This window comes from Cibotium barometz, chromosome 34, assembly GCF_041138505.1.
Source record: "Cibotium barometz isolate CiBa-2024 chromosome 34, ASM4113850v1, whole genome shotgun sequence".
Taxonomy (NCBI): domain Eukaryota; kingdom Viridiplantae; phylum Streptophyta; class Polypodiopsida; order Cyatheales; family Cibotiaceae; genus Cibotium; species Cibotium barometz.
This window is the reverse complement of record NC_141079.1, coordinates 5,126,845-5,142,405: the sequence shown is the minus strand read 5'-3', so window position 1 is coordinate 5,142,405 and position 15,561 is coordinate 5,126,845. Positions and strand designations below refer to the sequence as shown.

Below are 15,561 nucleotides of genomic sequence, written 5' to 3'. Positions count from 1 at the left end.
AGGAATTGGTAGAGGGGTAAGGAGTCCTTGGGTTTTACCTTTGTAGCTTTTGATTTTATGACAATAGAACATTCAGCCACAAATTTTTCTATATCTTGTTTGAGGTGAGGCCAAAAGAATTCCCTAGATACTAGTTGTAAGGTCTCGATGACCCATGTATGGTGGTTGATGCATTTCCTCTAGTATGAATTGTCTGAAAGGTTATGTAATACACAATCTTTTTTGGAAGAAAAGATAACCATTATGACAGGAGTAATCAAATTTCACAAAAATTTGGGTTTGTGTCATAGGATTCTCTCATAGGACTAAATGGTTGACTTTGAATAACGAAAATGTTGGGAAATACTGGGACGTTTACTTAAAGCATCGACCATAACATTTTCTTTGCGTGGTTGATATTGAATCATAGATTGAAAACTTTGGATAAATGAAACTCATTTGATATGTTAATCAAAAAATAATGATTGAGTCAATAAATGACGAATGCTTTTTTGGTTTGTCTTAATTAAGAGTTCAAATTCCATTAAATAATGTTTCCAAAGTCTTAAAGCATGGACAACTGCAGCTAATTCTTTATCATATGTACTGTAATTTCTTTCTGCTCGTTTAAACTTACAACTTTCATAAGCGATTGGATGTCCATCTTGCATAAGAATAGCACTAAAGCCTTGTCCACTAGCATCAGTAACTACAACAAAGAATGGTCGTTGAAAACCGAGTAATATAAGAACTGGTGCATGGATCAATGCTTTCTTAAGTTCAGCAAAAGAATGATCCTATCAACTAGTCCAATCAAAATGTCTAGCTTTCTTAAGAAGTTTAGCCAAAGGATGTGCAATATATGCAAAATTTCTAACGAACTTCTTGTAGTAACTACATAATCCAAGAAATGATCGGATTTCGTGAATATCACGTGGTCTAGGCCAATTAGTAATGCTTTCGATCTTTTTGGGATCTCGAATACCATCAGTAGAGATAATGTGTCCTAGATATTCAATTTCTTCTTAGAAGAATTTACTCTTTTCAGTATTAGCATAGAGTTGATTCTCTTGAAGAAGTGAGAATACATTTCTAGATGTTGTTCATGTTCTTGACAATTCTTACTAAAAACTAAGATATCATCGAAAAACACTACAACAAAGTTTTGATATTTCAAGAATATCCTATTCATCATTCTGTTAAAAGTAGCTGGAGCATTAGTTAAACCGAATGGCATTACTAAAAACTCATAATGGTGGCCAGTTTGGGTTCTAAAAGTAGTTTTGTAGATATCTCCTTCGTCCATTCGAATCTAATGATAACTAGACTTTAGATCGATTTTGCTAAAGACTGAGGCTTCCTTAAGTTTGTCTAGCAAGTCATCTACTCGAGGTATTGGATATCGATTCTTAACAATAATTTTGTTTAGTGCACAATAATCAATATGTACCATTCTTCTTTTTAACGAGAAGAACTGGAGCACCAAATGGGAAACTACTGGGTCGAATCAATTCCTTTTCTAATAGTTCTTCGACTTGTCTTTGAATTTCCTTTTGTTCTAGCATGTTAACCCTGTAAGGAGCTTTACATGGCGATAAGCTACCAGGAATTATTTCAATATTATGGTCTTCTGGGCGAGGTCTGGGTAAGCCACGTGGTAAGTCATCTATGAAGCAATTAGAGAATTTAGAAATGAAAGGTTCATGAAACATATTTGATTTAGAGTCATCCTCGATAGTAAGTTGGTTGACTAAAATAAAAAACGTCCTTTTTTCGTACAGCTCTTTTTGCTTAAGTATGAGTCAAAAATGGACCTAATTCACCTTTGTTTTGGCATCGAAGATAAATTTCTTGGTCATCTTTTATTAACCACATGGTATCGGTGTCAGTCAATATGGGGGTTAATGTGCCTGTTTTTCCTTTTTGCAACACCATTCTGTTACGAAGTGTACCTGCATGTAAACTGCCTCTTGATTCCCTGCTTTCTCAAGAAATCGCTGAACTCATTGGAGAATTATTCTCCCCCACCATTTGATCTCTCTTAGGCATTTTATTTACATGTCTTTTTCCTTCTCGACCAAGGCTTTAAATCTCAGAAAGTGAGCAAACACCTCACTTTTCTCCTTCATGAAATAAACCCACATTTCCTAGTGTGGTCTCATCAATGAATGTAACATAGTACCTGCAACCTACAATTGTTACAGTCTTGGTCGATCCCCATACATCTGAATGTATGACATTCAATGACCTTGCACTAACATGCTTTTCATGTGAGAAAGCATGTTTGGTCTGCTTACCAAGTTGGCATGCTTCACATACCTTATGCATACCATCAACCTTAAACTTTGACAAACTTGCAACAATATTTTGGACCTGCATAGACTTTAGTCGATGTACATTCACATGATCAATGTGATTGTGCCATATGTCAATATTTACAAATGACACCTGTTCCATGCACAAACATGGCTACCTTTATCTCAGGCATGTTCACATCCAAAGTAAACATCCTGCCATTTCTGTTACCCTTTACAACCAAGCGACACTTATTTTTGAAGTCCTCCACAAAACATCCTTGAGGATTAAACCTCACTTGTAGACCCTGCTCAACCATCTGTCCAACAGAAACCAGCTTCTTTGTAATATTCGGAACATGAAGTACATGAGCCAAGTACTTCATTTTGACATCCTACATAGACAATGGCGCTTTACCAACATGCGCAATGGGATGCGCAGTATCATCACCTGTTTCTACATAACTTTATTTTTTCATTTTTTGCATATCTCTAAACCACTCAGCATGACTAGTCATGTGGTTAGAGGTGCTAGAATCCACATACCACATATCTTGAGATCCCGACACATTCCCTGTTTATGAAACTAAGCATATGCTGCATCACAAACAGCTGCTCACTTCTATCATCACCTCCATGTTTACTAGATGATGCATAGTTGCCTTGCTGCAACTTTTCACTTTTAATGTCATTCTACTTTTTGTCATGTATCCTGGTTTGCCATAGTAATATCACTCTATGCTATTTGCATTCTGATTTCTTTGCCAACCACCTCGGCCTCTTTGGCTCCCCCTACCTCTAGACTGGCCTCTTCCACATGTGTATGATTACTGCTGTGAATCATTGGACTGTTGTTGTCCAGAATTTCAATTTCCTCGTCGCCCACCACCTTGGCCGTCTCAAACACGGCCTCTAACTTTGCCTCTACCTGAATTAGAGTCAAATGTATGTTCCGATGTGTTCTTGCTTTGTGAAGAAGAATCCTCACCTAAAGCGTTTTCTTCTATGATCAACATAGATATCAAGTCCCAAAAGTTGAGAATATTCTTCCTAACTGCAACGGAGGTCTTGAATAGCTTGTACTTTTTGCCAAGTCCATTCAGACAGACACTCACCAAATCATCATCCTCCACACTGATAGATTGATAACTGTCGAAAATACCCTGCAGTGACAAAACGATCCCGTAACATGCCCGAAACGCGAATCTGGCTGAAAAAACTGTCCATCCAATAGGATAATATACCTGCTCTGTAGCTCCGCTCCCGTGAAGACAGCTCCTCAATCAGAGATGTGTAGCTCCCAAAGCTACTGAGGTGGTGTTGTACCTAAACGAAGAAGGAAAAAGAGATGATGGTTCCTTGCTTATTCTTGCCTCTTGCTTGCCTCCTTAGCTCGTACAACAAGAACCAAGCTCTGATACCATGAAGAGAATGTGGGGACGAGGGAGAGCTTCAAACCCTAGCAAGCAAACACACATACACAAGAGAGACCAAGACACAAGAGAGATGGATGGCTGAATTTTCTTCTATCTTCTTCTTCTCTACTCAACCAACTTAACATAAAGATAAGAGGACACACTATATGGGTTAGTATACTCAACTACTACAATATACAAGGGTCAGTCCATAATGTGAACTCGACTAAATGAGCTGGCACTATAACTATGCCAGTCTCTAATAATCGAAAATGGCTATCACATAGCCTGTCATCCCATTGGCTGCATATCACCCATAATCTCACCAACCATGCAGTGGTGTAGATGCGAAAGCTATCACCCAGGCGGGTCATCAATGTCCGTCGTAGCACTAGTTGAGCTTGATATCTCAACATTGTTGGTTATTTTATAGGTGAAGAGGATAAGGTTGGTTCTTCCACACAGACAACTGTGGTGGGTCTTTATGATAGGACAGTGGGGAAGTGGTCAGGCCTATGGTTGGGTTCTTGTCGGCCTTGTGTGAGGGATTTGACCACTCATGGTGAATTGGGAAGGTGCCATAGTGTTCTTCCGTCCAAGACTTAGGACACTCCCCCAAGGTGAAGGTTCATTCTTCCGCAAAAAACTGTGAAGGTTCTCTATGCTAGGGCAGTGGGGAAGTGGTGCTTGTGGTTGGGTTCTTGTCGACCTTGTGTGAGGGGTTTTACCATCTTGTGCCCTCTATGGACCCGTGATGGATTCCCCTAGCCCTACAGCCTCATAGTGCTCAGAGAAAGGGTTGGTGGAGTTGTTTGGTACCTCTGCGATGGCCACCATGTAGGATGTGAGGCCTTCCGCCGCTTGGAGCTAGTCAAGTAGTTTTTACTCATCGCCATCATGGGAAATAAGGCCTTCTTTAGGAATATAGGCCAAGAGGTGGTCTTCTGAGGGTTGCAAGAGTCGAAGTGGGCTACTATGGCACCACGTATCGCTTGGTCCAAACCTTCCTCCAATTTAACTCATGTGGTCCATGCTCCTAGGGAGTACACAAACGATTAGAACCTTAGTCGTGCAATACACCTGTACTTCTAAGCCATGGTTGAACAATGAGTAATAAGTAGGCCCCTCGTAACTTCAGAGAGCTAGATCACCACAAAGTCCAATAAGAATGGGATCCCCTAGATTACTACAAGGACACCCTCTACTAGGCCCCAATGGGGGTCACCTCCCATTGGTCGGCCATCCGAACACAGGAGTTGGCTAGTCATGTTACCTTGAGACCTATTGCATGGAGTGTGAACTATGGCATGAGGTTTACCCCAAAGCCACCATCGACAATTTCCCCAGAAAGTGGGGTATCATGAATCTCCTCAGAGAGGCAGGGGCTTCGATAGTCAATAAGGGAGGGATTGGTATGGCTGATACACATGCAATCAGCAATGCATGACCATGTAGGAAGTGGAAACCCACCATACGGCCCACCATCCTACCCACCACTAGAATTGGGTGGTGTACCATTGAGCTATTCTAGTAGTGCATTGAGACCATGGGGGCTAATATGAAGATCAAAGAGGTTCACTATCATTGTATTTTCCCTGAGTAGATTCTCCACAAAGAAAGGTGGAAGCGGTGGTTTAGAATGTGAGAGGGAGATGATAGGTGATTTGTCACCGACATAGAGGGTTGGTTGTGGAGGTCCTTTAAGGCTTGCAAGAAGGTCTAACCTATGACTGCGCGAGGGAGGGGAGGAGTGGTATGATTGTTCTATCTCCCATTTTCTCTTCAGGCATGGCCTTTCTTTGTGATCGGGTGGCCACTATGGATGATGGTGGATCCTCATGAATGGTTGGTGTGGATGTGACAGACACACCAAGGGTAGGCCACCTGAGGAGGAGTAGGTTGGCAAAGGGAAGGTGTAGCAATGTGAAAGGTTAGTGGAACCGCAAGGGTGGTTGTGGTGTAATAGGCTAGGTTGGGGGCTATCAAGGTGGGGCAAGGGGCTTATTGCTGATAAGTTGACGATGGAACCCCTTCACATAGTAACAGTCTTTGTCTTCATGTCCTCCTTTTTCGCACAAAAGGAGCAGTAGCTCCTCTTTGGGCATTCTTGGTCGGTGTGTCTCGGTGACATATAGCACACCACAGCTCCTTGGCTTCCTTTGGTGTGTCTTTAGTTCCTCAATCTCTCTTTTGATTTGGAGCAGGTTAATTTCCTCGCTCAAAGATTTTTGGCTCACTTTAAGTACCTTAGCTCCCGCTTTAGCTAAGTCACAAGGTCATCCAGTGGCGTCACCATTGGATGTACAGAGCCCACACCATGCTCAAACATGAGTCGTGCATTTTCTAGTTGGGAAGCTAGGTCCTGGAGTTTCAACAATGTAGTTGGTGGGGGCCGAATCTCTCAAATTTTTGGTTGGGTGGACCTGGGCAAGGCTTACTTATGCACCATGAAGTCTCCAAGGTAAGTTGGTAGGCGGGCCATCAGCACTATACCAGGACAAAAGGTGCGGAGAAAGGTGTTCTTCAGGGTGGCCCAATCTGCAAAGTGGTCAATTGGAAACTAACTAAACCACTTACCTGCAAAGTGGTCAGTTGGAAATTAACTGAACCACTCATCTGCAGAGCATTGTAGAATGGGTGGAAAGAGTACCAAGAAGGCATCCTCCCGCTCAAGGCCTAGATGGCTTTGGTCATCCACATCTTTAGTGGATGATGCTTTGAAGATTAGAAGCTTGACATTGACTCGGCCCAACACCGTGGAAAGGGGTTCTGTGCCATGAGAATTAGCTAGACCAAGAGGGTTGGCTTAGTCTCCAACATTATTGCTAAGAGTGAGATTACCAAGGTTAGCTACCATAGGGAAAGGTTAAAGAGGATCCCTATATAGTACGTAATTAAACCTCTTCGAACTATGGTAAGGTATTGAGAGAGGACTCTTGGATGGGCTGACCAAACTACCACAGGAGCATGTATTGGCATACAAGGTTGCCCAGTGCAGTGTGGGCTAACAAAAATATCTACAATTACAAGGAAAAGAAAAAAGATTTTGGTTAGGAAGAGATGAGTAGAGAGCTCTAGCCAATATTGCATTAGGGCTAGGAGATAGTTTCATCCATCGTATTGCATCAAAAGAAAACTCTAAAGGATGATGGGATGAACTAGAGAAGCTATTTGGTTCCAAACAAAAGAACCCCGAAATTAGTCTTAAAATCCACTTTTTTAGGTTGGACGTCAAAGAGAGTTAGTCACTCCAAGCACATTTAAATAAAATGAAAATTGTTATGCATGTGTTGGATGTAAGTCCAAATCCTAGTGCACCAATGAGATTTGTCCACAAGTCCAAATCTCCTCCTGGTGTATTGACATGTAAGGAGATCTCTTGCAATTACATTGGAATGTGAGCGCAAGTCCAAAATCTCTTGTGATTTGGACTTGTGTCCCAACCAGGACTCAAGAACATGACATTAAGATTTCGAGACAAATCCAAGTCTAAAAGAAATGACGAGAACCTACACAACGATGAACAGAGACAAGCTCATGTGTCATCCTTGTGGATTAGTAGAGACAAGCTCATGTATAATCCTTGTGGACTAGTGAAGCCCAATCAAAACCATGGTGACACACAAGCAAGATATAGTTTAGGGGTAATTTACGCAACCATATTCTAATAGCATCTTCCTCAACGCACCTCAAAGTGAGTGATAGAGAACAATAAGGTTTTTTCAGCCTGTGATGGTTTTGCAACGTGTGTGTGTGTGTGTGTGTGTGTGTGTGTGTGTGTGAGAGAGAGAGAGAGAGAGAGGCCAAGTCTAGAGGCAAAGCAATCATGGTCGAAACAGCACAAAGGGATCGAGAGCAAGCGAGCATCGGGCATACTATGAGTAGAAGATTTCTTATTAGCAATGTAGCACGGTGAGGTCCAGTGAAAACACCCATTTCATAGGTAATAGTTAACTATTTTAAGGATTTCAACGGTATTATGACTAAATCCTTTTTGAAAATCATCCATTTTCAAACCTCAAGTCTTTCTGAACTTTTTTTCCCTCCCCCCTTTCAAGGGGATGTGGCCGAGCTAGAAGCTACACCACTCACACAACCCTACGGTGTCGAGGCTCAAACCCACAGCCTCTAGATCAGGTCTTGAACCCATGATCTCTAAAGCACTTAACCACTCAGGCAAGTGCCCACGGGCTTTCTACCCTTTTTGCTCAAGCTTGGGGCACAGATTGAAACACTCAAAGAATTACCTTAGTTACTGGAGCTCAGCACAATTAGCACATTCCAGAGGATATAATCCTGGTTACTCTCGGGTTTTTTTAGCAACCAATCTAGTTTATGAGAGATAATTAGACCAATTGAGAAGCACCCACACTCTGGCCACCCCCCAGAGACCAATTGAGATCTTTTGGAGTCTCTTTAGATGAAGCGGCCACGTCTTAGCATGGGGTGTACTAACACAACGCTACGCGTCTTCGGTAGGCATTGGGTGTGTTAATCTCTGGTGACATTGGGCGTGAAGCTTTGGATCTGGAACTCCATGTTTTTGCCGTTCAGAAACAAGACGCCAGCTCCTGACAATGATTAGGGGTGAGCTTATACTTGTTTCAAGTGTCAAGCTCACAGGCACCTTTTAAAGTTCAGCCTAGCCCTTCTTGTCAAGCTCAAATGCTTCGCTACTTCGCCTATGGCAATTTGTAAGCTAATGCTGTAAGTCAAAGGACAACCTGGACCCTCTTTTTCAGCTTGAATGCTATTGCTATCTATGTCAGCCTCAGGTGCTGGAAGCTTGTGAAGCCACCCCACAACCAAATTGAAAATGTTCAAAGACCCACACTAGGATTTAACCTTCTCTAAGCAATGCACATAAAGCATACAGATTATAACCATGTAGATTAAAGCATTCAGATGAGCCTCTCCAGCATGTGAAAATCCCTCAGCACTGCAGGTTGTAAGAGCATATTGTACTTCAGGTAAAAGTATGGTGATCAATCAAATGCACGAGAAATTAACACAAACAATCATTAAAATAATAGATCTGTGAGGCAGATCTTTTGTAGGTGTTCATGCAGCAGTGGTAAGTGTCTGGGTGCAGCAGGATGCAGGCAGACAGTCTCCTGATTCAGCCAGCTGATGGGGGAGAGATCTAGGCCCTCTTCCTGACCTCAAACCAAGATGCAGATGCAAAATTGAAGTGCACGGAGAGTGGTGCCCGCTGTTATCTTGAGATCAAGCATGGACTATTGGAACATCCCACAAGTGAGTCCTTCCCATACCTGCTTCATACAGTCCTGTACAAGTGGTCCATATGAAACCTTAGCGTGTATAGAAATGCCACATCACCTTGAGGTTCTTGTGGTGGATTGAAATATTTATTGGCTGCCACATAAATTCCCACTCACATTGCCATGTTATGAACACTGCAGTCATCTCTGCATCTGATTTGCCTACACGTGGAAGCAAGCAGCATCAGCCATACAGAAAAATTTTGTGGTAGCAGATGCATGCAATCTCGTATGCCAAGAAAGGCCGAAACCTATGCCGAGATGGGAAGGCTGTTGACAACAAATAATTCATGCAACAGTTAGCCCACTCAGTCGAGGCTGCCTTTCCACACTCTGTGCTTGGAAGCCTTCTGAGCCAAATTTTCTTTTGTTGCATGGTGCACTAGGTTGCTCCACGAGGTTTTGCTTCGACCGCACGTGTACATATGATTTGAAACGTTTCACATCAGCCAATCGAACAGGCTTTACCGTGAACTCTTCTGCACCATCTTCCAAACATCTGAAAAAGTGTACAAAACAAATTATTGACAGCACAAATATAGCATGAAAAAGTATGATTATCTACTTCTCCCCTACGGAACTAGCTTTACAAGCTCTTAGGCATAATAGGTTACATCTGATGAATAAATGTATATGCATGTACGTATGTATGTTAGGTTACATCTGATGATATGTACATGTACATATGCATGTCTGTCTATACATGTATGGACAGATGTATAGATCACCTCTGGATGCGGTTTGGCACATTTTCAGACGACATTACCACAACTGGTATCTCCTTCAGAGAAGACGATTCCTGCAAACATATGCATGGCATCCTAATGAACAACTAATCATCCAAAAAAAATGATATGGGATTGGACTGCTATTAACACTTGAATGATATGGGATTGGACTGCTATTAACACTTGAATGAGTGAATATTCCTAACCTTAATTCGTTTAAGAAGCTCGTAACCAGACATCTCAGGCATGCAGTAATCGGTGATTATTAAGTTGATCTGCTCAAGCACATCACCTCAAAATGAGCACAAGAATTTGATTTGCGTAGACTCCAAGTTCAAAAAATTATTGAAAAAAGAGGTTTAAGCAAACATCCGATGGGTGATTTAAAGAACAAATCGGGTGATTAAAGCCTGTAGAGTTATGCTCAAGGAAATGGATAGATAGTACTACATTGTTGTTCACAGAGGCCAGTAATTCCAGCGCTTTGATTCCACTGTCTACAGCTGTGACTGAAAGCCCACCATTGGATATGGGTCAACTTGAGACGCAAACATACAAGTCTGATGAAGAGATCCCCCCTTAAGCACCCATATGATGTTACTTAATACATATTAGTGAGCCTTAAACAGTAGATAAACATAGCCGCACGACCAACATAGAAGCATGTTGGAGAGAAACTGAGCCTTAAACAGTAGGTAAACATAACCGCATGATCGAGAGACCCATCCACTTAAGGCATCCACACAATGATACTACGTAATTAGTATGCCTTAAACAGTAGATTAACATAGCAGTATATCAAAAGAAACCCCCCCCACCATCATGCACAAAACCTACTGTGAGCATAATTGAAGCATCGTATATGATTAATGAAGCTTAAACATAATTAAGGGTTGTGGGAGCGTACCTTTGTAGGAGGCATTCTTCAGCAGTCTTTCAATGATCTTTCTATCAATAAAGCTGTCATCAACAGCTAGGACATGGATCTGGGCAGCACTGATTTCTTCTGGCTCAGGAATCAAATCCTTTACATCCTTTGGGGGCTCACTCGCCTGGCATGTCTCCTTTGCCATTCCAAAATAATGAGAAGCAGCCTCCAATCCTGCTTAAGGTTTGGTCAACTTAGGGCACTAAATGATTATAGCCAACGCTAATTAAGCCTACAAGGGTTCCTTACGGAAAGCGCAGAGAGCTCTTAAACACACGCAAAACGACAGCTTTCGGCCCAAGAAAACCCAAAATACAAAGTCAAGGTGCAAATTAGAGTTTCATCCTTCAGTCAGACGGAAAATTCAGAGAGCGGCTACAAAAAAAAAAAAAGCAGAATATGGTTTCGCAAGAGCACAAATGTTGCAGAAAAAGAAGCTGAAGAAGGGTTCGTGCGCAGAGGATCTGAAGCTGCAGAATAGTCCGCAGAGAACGAAGCTCCAGTCGCAAACTAGGGTTTCGCAGCCAAGCAGGTAAAACAGCCTGCGGAGAATAAGGGAGGAAAGGGGGCTTCGAAGTGCAAAAATCGAAGCTGTGTTGGAGAAATACGGGTTTAACCAGCATGGAGACACAGGCCCCTGTGACTGTCGGTGATCGAGACAAAAGCTAGGGTTTCAGAAAGCAGACGGAAGAAGTAAGATTAGGGTTTCGAGAGCAGGATTACGGATTCAAAGGAGCAAAAGCAACAAAGAAGACAAAGACGTGGGACTTCAACCCGAAGATTTGAGGGCGTCAGGAGATCAGGGTTTCGGACAGCAGATAATGGAGAGCTGCCTGCAGCTTTTAGGATTTGCGGCAGGCAAGCTCTGCTGTCTGCACAGAGAAAGAGAGAGTACCGCGCCTCTCTATGTTTATCTTTTATTTATGTAATTATTTTAGAATTTGCTTTAATATTATTACTATTCTACGGGAGTGAATAAAACTTGCTTTCTTTATTTCCATGTACAGGAGCATAGAAGGTGCCGTGTAAAAGCAGGACACGTGGCGAATCTCCAACACCGTTATTACAAAACACGTATGAAATAGGACACGTGGCGAGTTACACTGAAGTTTTGAGCACGTCAGCGCACGACCCTGCTCGCCTTTTTATGACGGACGTGCGAAAAACAATACACGTGGAGAGTTTCCAACACTCTCTTTACGACACGGAAGCGGACACGTCAGTGTACGACGCTGCTCCTTTTATGCAACACTAAGCTGTTGAACACGTCGGCGCACAACCCTCCCTTATTTTTTCCAACGTGGTCTCGTCGGCGCAGCAGACAACAAAAATGATGGTGAAAGGGACGCGAGCCAACGTAGCGGGGGGGCAAAGCGTAATTATATTTATAGTTATCACAAAATCGGGAAAAGAGTAGAAAAAGAGATTCTGTGAAAGGGACGTCCGAATCCAAGGCAGGATCCGCGCACTCATTTGTCCCCAGAAGCCTACCAACATGCCTTAGGTGGTACACACAAGAAAAGCCCCATCATGAGTGTACACGCCACCCACCCAAATCCTCTCGTGAGATCTTTTAGGACCCACACACACACGTCTAATCTTGCCTCTAATCATACTACTCAGGTAGGGTTTGGGAAAACAATTTTAGGGAAAAGGAACTAAATCCTTTTCACTACTAAATGAGAAGGAAATTGCTATTTTTGAGATAGTATTTTCTATGTGAACTTAGAAAATATAACTAAAACTTGTAAAATTTGAAAGGGTTTTGTTTCCTTCTCATAAGAATTTGAGAAGGATTTTCCCGAAGTTGAACAAGTTCTAGGCTAAAGTGAACCCGTCTGTTCCCGAACCCTAAATCATACCATTACCAAGGAACATAGCTCTTACTTACTCTTTCTTCTTGCTTTGGTGGTCCACGTTGCTCACATTTGAAGCCTTCAAAGGGCATTTTCAAATGTCATGGCCACTCGTCCTCAACATCACTTCGACAGAATATCATCGTGCTTGATGATGTGTCAAAGAGCTTATCGCATACTAGAAAATGCCGCTTTCGGTTTGCTGACAGTCGAGAATGGTTCCGCGGTCGAACCATTCCTACTCTACAGGCTCCCAACTGCCACACTGAGGCGGCTCTAAAAGTTGGAGATACATGTTATTAAAAAGCATCTTCCTAACTAGCAAAAAACTTTCTCTTCAAAAGTCGGAGGTATTTTTTAAAAAAAACTTTTTCTCTACAAGAAAAACCTTCTCTCTAAAAGTTGAAGGATTTTTTACTAATTTTAAATATTTTGAAGGCCATTGGATCTCCTCTATTTGACTGTAAGAGGCTTTACACATTAGAGTCCATACCCGAGCTTGTTTCAAGGGAGAGTATTGGATCAATCAAATTTCCAACCTTGGTTTACAACTTACCTCCACCCAAATGCATTTTCAAGGGAAGGTGGTTGATCAAAGTTTGGGTGATTAAATGTCTATCAAATCACAATCTTTTCGATTGTTGATAGCCTCCAACTTGAACCTATAGATCCCATCACAGTATCCTTTGTGAAGATTGGGCACTCATACATGTAAACAATCTTTTTGATTGTTGATAGCCTCCAACTTGAACCTATGGATCCCATCATAGTATCCTTTATGAAGATTGGACACTCATACATGTAAACATTGCAAGTTACTCTTTCATGCACTCTTTCATACATCCCACTATTTGGGCAAGGAATCTTAGGTGCGTGAGACCCCTAAGTGACATTGAAATGAGCCACCTCTAAAGCACACCAAATAATGTCACAATCCTTCCCTTTCAATAGCAAAGTTAAGCACACCAGGGAATGTCACGTGAATGCAATGTCTCAATCCCCACCATGTTGGGTTCAAACACTTCTCATGTATTTTATATTTTCCATATTTGCAACACAACATGTTTGCTTCTATGCCAACTTATGAGATCGTTCACACACTATGCCTACTTTGAGTTCCTATTTGTGAAATTGGCACTGTTGAAAGCTATGTGATCCATGACATTTTTCCATAATGTAAAATGTTGTGGCATTGTTGAATCATCACACTCAAAAACTTATTTTCTTCATCAAGGTAATTCCACTATAACATCCAAATGAGAGTAAAACACCCGTGCTAACCGACTAGGTAATAAGTATCCTCTATTTTGGACCTACTCACATCTCAATGTCTCTCATCCTACCTCCCTTAACTTACCTGTGTGCCAATTTAGTGATTTGCATCTTGTTATTTCTGTAAAGAAATGTAAAAGCATTTGGTTTCAGCTAAAGAAATGTAAAAGCATTTGGCTTCAACTAAACATCTTAAAATTTTACATTGTTTGTAAAGTGATGTTTTTTCTTTGAAGTGTCACCTTTGCAACCTTACAAATGGTCTTTCTTTGGAACGCCAACTTTGCAACCTTACAAATGGTCCATATGACCATGCATACACCCTTTAAAGTCTACATGGTTTTGACATATGTGAATTGCACCTAAGTTCATTCCCTTCACTCTAAGGGGGGTCATTTCCATAACTTATACGTTTCCTTCAAGAGATGGGCCTATCCTTATCACACATCATAGCTCTTCTTTTTAAACACTCACATTGCTATAAATTGGCTTGACAGCTCAAGTAGATTTAAAAAAATGTTATCATGTAACTTTTGGTCTTTTTAAACCTATCTACTACATACCATGCATACACCTTGTGAATGTTTGTGCACAATGTCCTATGCTACTCATGTATACACTCTATAGCACATACAAAACTTTTGTGACCAATACTCCAACTTATAACGCAATTCTCAACAATAAATAATGTGATGTATTATAATTGACAAGACACATTTGTTTGCCAAAGTAAATGGTGAATAATAATATTTTCATCAAATCTCCTAACTTTGATTTAGCAGTAAATTATCACTCGTCTCAAAATCATACTCACCAAAATTATAGCCTAAATACCAACGATATTGTCATTTTATGTTACTTTTAATGCAAACCCAACCTTTACCATTCAAAGCATTTATGCAAACCATATGTTGGTGTGGAGTAGTGTTCATACAAAATTTGCAAACTATATACAATGAACTTGGAATTTTACTTTTGTTTTTACTATCAATTTTATTTTGAGGCATTTTAGTTATATTGTAGACCATATGCTCGTGCGAAGCAGTGTTTATACAAAACTTGCAAACTATATACAATGAACTTGGAATACTTTTTGTTTTTACTGTCAATTTTATTTTGAGGCATTTAATTATATTTTAGCTCAAAAACCCTTTAGTTTTTTGATAAAAATATTTTTGATGACACTAGTATATGGAGCTTTCCTAAAGATGTGATTGGCTTGACAAAGGCAAATTTTGGCTTAACTCAACTAGGTTCATAAGGCTTGGTTAACAAGGCCAACAAAGGGAGCAAAAAATGTCATTTCACATACTTATGGTGATGCTTTTCTGAATAGGTTTTCAAAGTGTTAACTTGATTTTGGAATATAAAAATGTCATTTCACATACTTATGGTGATGCTTTTCTGAATAGGTTTTCAAAGTGTTAACTTGATTTTGGAATATAAAAATGAAAAGCTATGATTATTCAATAAGAGACTTAGAGGAGATTACAAGGATTGGTAGAAAGTGGATTGAAGAGACTTGACTCAAAAAGCATAGGACCCTTGTTATTAAGAGACTAGTATTTTTTATGAGTAGTTATGTAATAAAGTCAAAAACTTCAAACATAGGAGGAAGTGTCCTCCATAGCATACCTATCCAATTTGAGTAATAAAGTCAAATACTTTAAACATAGGAGGAAGTGTCCTCCAAATCATGCCCATTTGATTGTTAATTGTTTTTAACCACTCAACTAGTGGGGAACAATAAGTACATTGTGAACACTTTTTCAATTTCTTGTTAATTTAACCCTAACTCTACCAGCCC

General features: G+C 40.8%; 1 protein-coding gene across 1 annotated transcript; it reads right to left on the bottom strand.

The window, feature by feature from the left end:
- Positions 1–8,693: 8,693 nt before the first annotated feature.
- LOC147618644 (two-component response regulator ORR3-like) lies at positions 8,694–11,553 on the bottom strand. Its single transcript, XM_086773677.1, has 5 exons — positions 10,606–11,553; positions 10,149–10,207; positions 9,905–9,973; positions 9,699–9,769; positions 8,694–9,469 (listed from the first exon to the last, which is right to left on the bottom strand). The coding sequence occupies exons 1-5, from the start codon at positions 10,769–10,771 to the stop codon at positions 9,259–9,261; spliced, it is 576 nt and encodes a 191-aa protein (XP_086629803.1). The 5' UTR covers positions 10,772–11,553; the 3' UTR covers positions 8,694–9,258.
- Between the last annotated feature and the right edge of the window lie 4,008 nt (positions 11,554–15,561).

Coding starts and splice junctions, on each gene's coding strand:
- LOC147618644 (XM_086773677.1), bottom strand. CDS start 10,771: ATGGCAAAGGAGACATGCCAGGCGAGTGAGCCCCCAAAGGATGTAAAG. Junction 10,208..10,605: donor GAAGAATGCCTCCTACAAAG/GTACGCTCCCAC, acceptor GTGGGCTTTCAG/TCACAGCTGTAGACAGTGGA. Junction 9,770..9,904: donor AGCTTCTTAAACGAATTAAG/GTTAGGAATATT, acceptor ATATGTTTGCAG/GAATCGTCTTCTCTGAAGGA.